The following is a 6,000-nucleotide window of genomic DNA, read 5'->3' on the forward strand; positions in this document are numbered from 1 at the left end:
TTGCCCATTTAAAATGAAGCACATATATGAATGTTTGCAGGACTGGGCCTCACGTACTCAAGACATTCTTAGTACATGCTGATATTGGAACAATAATCCACAGAGGATTCATGCTATAGCATTTCTTTGTAATTTTACTAAAATATAGTGTTTACATATTCTATGTTTCATCTGTAAGATATATACTGTACTTACATAAATAATGTACATTCATGGGCAAATCTTTCAGTATTTACTTAGGCAAAACTTCCACTGGTTTCAATGGTGAGTTTCACCTGAATATAGACCGAGTGAGAACTTCAGTATTTGGGCTCATCTTTACAAACTTACAAATATCAGGAAATAGTTTTGATATTTTGTAAACTGTACAAAGAAATTAAACTAAAACACCTTGAAATGTTAACAGCAACTTTGATGGTTTCAAAATACTTAGATATTTAATACAGATAATGGCCCTGATTCTCCAGCTGAAGTGCACCTGGCACAAGCCCAGAAGTAGGGGGCAAAGGTGGTTTTAAGTCACCGTTGTGGCCCCATGCCTAGATCTTAAGGCTGTCCAGGTGCTGCTTCTGTCTTTGGCATAAGTTAAAGCAATTAAAAGGCTGTTTTAGTCTATGCCAACTGCAGGCAACCCCGAGGACCCATTATAGCAGCTAGGTATACCTTTCCATGGCCACTCACCTAAACTGGCAGCCCAGTGAGGAGCAGTTTAGGAGATGCTATGATAATTCTGTACCACTAGAGAATCACCCTATGCAAAGGAAGTTATCTTGTGGCTATAGAAACTAGACTTAAGGTTGTTTTGATCCCTGGAGAGTTGCAAAGCAGCTCCATTATACTGATTAATCAGAGCAATATTCTGAAGATTTCATTATTGGAAAGAGTTTCTTTCTAAATGGTTATTCTGATAAAATAAAAAAGTCTATTGAGTCAATTATTCCTTATTTGTGGAAAAGCGAAGAATGCTAGAAAATAATCAGTACCTTGTGGCGTAATCTTACTGGAGGCTGATAGGGCTTAAAGTCATATCCTTCCTTGGCTGGCCAGCCTTCTGCTCTCAATGAAATGCATCCAAGAAATAAAACAGCGGACCACCACATAAACATCCTTACTGGTTTCCTCCTGTCAAAATAAAAAATAGTAAAAGATTAATGACAGACCTTAATAAATCATTTTCCCACAAATAATCTAATAAAAACTAAAAAAAATACTTAAATTCCATTTGTAGACTAGAATAGATGCTATCAAAATTATCAAGCATAATTTGTCTGATAGTCAAAAAATGATGGGCTGGTGTTTAGGAATCAAAAATGACTAGGTTGTATTAGACTAAATTTTTTTTAATCAGCATTCAGCACTCATAACATAGCTTGACTGTGGGGGGAAAAACAAAAACATGTAAAGACAGTACATAAAAGAAAAGTGTTGAAGAAAACAATTTTTTTTTTAAAACTGAAGAGGAGAAAAGAAGTAGAACACCAATGACAGTGCTTTTTGTTTATAAGCATATTCTCCAGCATTGCACTGTCTAGTGTAGGATGCCATCTCCAGTATATATTCGCTATTCTAGTTATCATACAGGATATGCAAACGTAAGCTGTATGCAATGCATTGTACATGTGAACATATACCCTATTATATCCCAATATGCTGGTGAGCTTCTTAAATCAAGGTACTGAGGCACACATTTTATAAGCTTCATTAATTATGTCTGCACTTGATGTGTATTTCTATTCCACTGACTAAAATCCCGAAGTCCTGTTCCAGTATATGATGAAATGTGTAAAAACTGGGTTGGATTCTTTGAGAGAAAACTCTTCTTTGATTGTTTTAAAAACCCCAGCTGAGCTGTGGCTGAGCTCAGTTAGCACAGCTTAGGAAGGTTGTGAGGGAACAAAGATTCTGGAACCTGTCAGGGACTACTCTGATCATTGGCATAAAATAGACAAGACCCAAGAGCTGTTATAAAGCTGCAATTATCTGCAATGACTGCAAAGAATATATAGACTCATAGAATCGTAGGAATGGAAGGGATCTCAAGAGGTCTTCTAGTCCGGGCCCCTGGACTGAACATAGCACAGTCCCGCCATACACCTTCCGTTCCCCAACACAACATGTCTCTTAGTACTGTAAGAGTTGTGTTACAAGGCTATTATTCCATCAGGAGTAGGCCACCAGAAGAATTCCCTGGGCTGGTATTCACTAATGGCTAATTCTGCTGACTTTGTGGCCCAGCAGAGGTGGCATAAAGAGGACATAATGAAACCCAGAAGTAGGGCCTCAATCAGGAATCTGGACAGTCTATCCTCAAGACATCACACACAGGAGGATTAGGGGTTAGGAAGGTTTTAGGTGTTTGTTTAATGATTTGTTTAGTGAATTTCATTAAAACTTTTCTTTTATATGTGTATATCCCCTAGAGTATGAGACAGGGAAAATATAACTTTAAATATATAAAATATCATGTGAACTGGTACTACTCTAGCCATCACCCAGAATTAAAGGGGATATTGTTTGTATCTTTGTTTTGTTCTACTATATTCTAGGTGCTGTATCTATAAGCATACATTGAGAAACTTGATCTTGGTTATGCTGGTTTATATCCTGTAACACCAGTAAACTCAGAATTTAACATATACTCTATCACCCCCTGCTATTCAGCTCAGACACACACACACACACACACACACACACACACACACAGATTTCTAGTTTGGCCACTGAGCTGAAATATCAATTATTTGCTCAGCTCTGGTCTTCTCTATTCAGATTGTAAAATCTTTGGGGCAGGGACTCCCTCTTACTATGTGTTTATACAAAATCTAGCACAATGGGACCAGAAGCTTGGCCTGCTATAGTAGTACAATAATAAATAATGACTACTCCCATTCAACAAACTTTGGTGGGGATGAGGAAGGAGAAAAGATAAAGATAGAATGAGGGGCAGGGCGAGTAAATCCAACAGTTTATGGATTCACCAACCATTGCATACACCCCTGAAAGAATGGAGGAGCAGGAATAGTAGGAGTCACTGTTGGTTCAAAAGTGTAACAGTCCATTGTCTTTGTTGGGAGAAGTATTTAAGCAATTTCGCCTTTGAGGAACTCTCCTTTGCCAACCCTAATTACCTGGGCTTGGTACAGGTGCAAGGTAAATCTTTATTACCAGCAACCTATAAAAGATATATCATGCACTATGCACATTTATGATACTATAGAAATTATAATAAAGTATACAGCATGATCTGCTGAAAAGAATGAAAAGCCCACTTGTAAAACCAGAGTTCAAAAGTATTCCACATAACTCAGAAAACTGCAGCTTCCATTCTGGGTTGTTTCCGCAACTGAAACAAAGCATCTTGCTTTGTGTTTAGAAAGCACTCAACATTTTGGGAAATCCTGCCATCTAAATACTGAATAATAATTCCCTCAAAAGGGTTGATTCAAGATCAAAGTTTCTAAAGATTTAAAATAGCCTCTCAATCCTGAGCCTGCTTAGAATCAAATCCAAAAAGGCAACTGAAATTTAGTAAGGTGGATTTCATGAGTCACAACATGATCTTCCAGGACCCATACTTACTAAAATTGTATTAAAGCTAGTGGCATTTAGTTAATGTATTTCACCTTTAGAAATAATTTTAAAAGGTCGAGATTTCTTTTTAACTTCATATTCAGTTATATTGTAAATATACATTTACATTTATATTGTAAATAACGTTTTAAAGTGTGAACAGCACAGAGGACACTTTGAAAGACAGTTAATAACACAGGGATAATTTATTTCACAATATTTTGAAGTAGCATCTCTAACTTCAGGTGCTGAAACATCTCAACAGCTATTCTTATTTGCATAGGTCAATTTGTTGACAGCTCAGTGGGAATGCTGAAAATCATGTGACAAACCCAATGTAACTTTTTATGATACACTGAAACTTGAAAGAGATAAAGTTTAAATCCAGATCTTCTCCTTGTTCAAAGCCCAGTTACTGGGCATTGCTTTGGATTATGCAGGAATCAAAAAGGGACAGAATCCTCCTGTTTAGATTCAGGGCATCCTTTGTTGCTGCTGCAACCACCTATTCTGGGGGCAGGGGAGTTGGCTGAAGGAACCACATCAGTTACTCAATTTCAGGCTGTTCATACCCATGTACAGGCAAGCCAAATTTACTCGTTAGGGATACAAATCAGACTGTTAAATTTAAAAATAAATATAAATACACGGGAGAGTAATATCAATATGCTAAATTTCATACATCATGCACCTTTGATGGGCTTACCTGCACTCTACCCATTACTCCATTATGCTGGACTCATTCTAACATTCCAAATCTCTGAGCAGCTCCAAAGTACTGTCATTTTTTTTAAATCAACACAGCACACAAATGTTTGCTTCTGGCCCTCATCCCAATATGGAACTTCCATAGCAAAATTGCACCGTTTTGGAAGTGCTAGACATACATCAATCAGTCCCAGGCAAGTGACAGGTTTAAGGTCTGAAATCTTGTGATTTATTAGAATTAAAATAGGAAATTTATGTTCATGAAAAGGGGAGAATCCAAGCTAATGCACTTGTTTCTAGCTCTGGCAGGTCCTTAGATATCAGATTTTAAAATTATGACACACAAAAGAGGCTGCCAGGAATTACTGGAAAGTCATAGAAAGTTCATGTCACAGTTGCCTCTGAGGAAAGATGAAGTCTTTTCTTAAAACAAATTTTTAACATTCTCTGCTAGTTCAGATTTCCTCACTTTCTGTTAATAGTTGTAAACCTGGGTATCTGTGTGTTTGGTGGAATGACAGCTTTTGTGTGTTTGACCTATTTTTAACTCATTTGACCTAATAGAAACTGAAGAAAATACCATGCATGTTGATTCATATTGCTTGAGCTATAGTAATCAATATCAGTCTTGTTTCTTGGTACTTAAGAATGACACCTACAGAAGCAGAAATACAGCTGGGAAGGTAATTTATACAAGGTTTCCAGAAAATTCCATTTAGGTATTTACATATGTTCAACCTGTATTATCTGAGCACCTCACATACACAAGACCAATCTTCTTCCTTAACATTATATTCTATACAAATCGAGAGAAAAATCAATACATCTGTTATTGAAATTGGTGCATTTCTCCTTTTAGGGTTCATGTATCTCCCATTGGTACTGGGAGCCCATATCATATGCTATATTTTATAAATAAAAGTCTTCTGCCTATTCAACTTCTATAGAGAAGTCTGTAGAGTTTGTAAATGTCTATGGATGTTCCATACATTCTTCTACAAGAAACTATAAAAGCATCCATTGAGATACCAAAATTACATCTGGCTGCGAACTCTTCAGCATTATAAATACCTTCCCTCTATCAGACGTATCAGACCTACATTAATGATTGTTTCTTCTAAAGCAAATCCTAATCTAACCTTTGCAAAATGGCATAGGAACAGGGATTGTTTCACTACACAAAGGGTGGGACAGAATTTGTTTGCCATGCAGGGAGTGCTACTCCTGTCCCCTGTGAAGTTAAGCTTCACTGATATCTGGCTTCTTGTACAAGGGAGATGAATGAGGAGCAGATCAGGCTGGAGGATGTACCACTATGCAGCAGAGAGACTACTGCATCTGCTGAGGGGGACTGGTAATGGTTTCTCCTCCCCTTCACCACATGAACGCTTCAACTCCCAGCCCAGCTAACTGGCATGCACAGTGGGGGAAAGCATTTGTGCAGTAGATACTTTTATCATTTAGATGGATTGCTTTTTGTCGTCAGGAATGTACTGGAGTCCCCTGCTCTTCCTCCTACATATGCATAACACCCAGTGATATTAATGATGGTATATAGGGAGAGAAAAATCAAACTACTTAAAAACAAGCAAAGTTGAATTACGAGGAAGTTATAACTTAGTAAGGACCAGATAAGATCTATCCAGGAAGGACCTATAAGAATCACACTTACACTTCTTATAAAAATTGTATGAGAGTCTCCTGTTTGTGTTTCTTATGCAT

General features: G+C 37.3%; 1 protein-coding gene across 2 annotated transcripts in view; it reads right to left on the bottom strand.

Annotated features, from left to right (window-relative positions):
* Positions 1 to 1,106, bottom strand: part of FSTL5 (follistatin like 5) — a 526,494-nt gene extending 525,388 nt beyond the window's left edge. For both annotated transcript variants that reach the window (XM_065405185.1, XM_065405184.1), the window contains exon 1: positions 984 to 1,106. In XM_065405185.1, coding sequence (XP_065261257.1) covers positions 984 to 1,106 — 123 coding nt within the window. The remainder of the gene's footprint in view (positions 1 to 983) is intronic.
* Between the last annotated feature and the right edge of the window lie 4,894 nt (positions 1,107 to 6,000).

The sequence above is a fragment of the Emys orbicularis genome, chromosome 5, assembly GCF_028017835.1.
Source record: "Emys orbicularis isolate rEmyOrb1 chromosome 5, rEmyOrb1.hap1, whole genome shotgun sequence".
Taxonomy (NCBI): Eukaryota; Metazoa; Chordata; order Testudines; family Emydidae; genus Emys; species Emys orbicularis.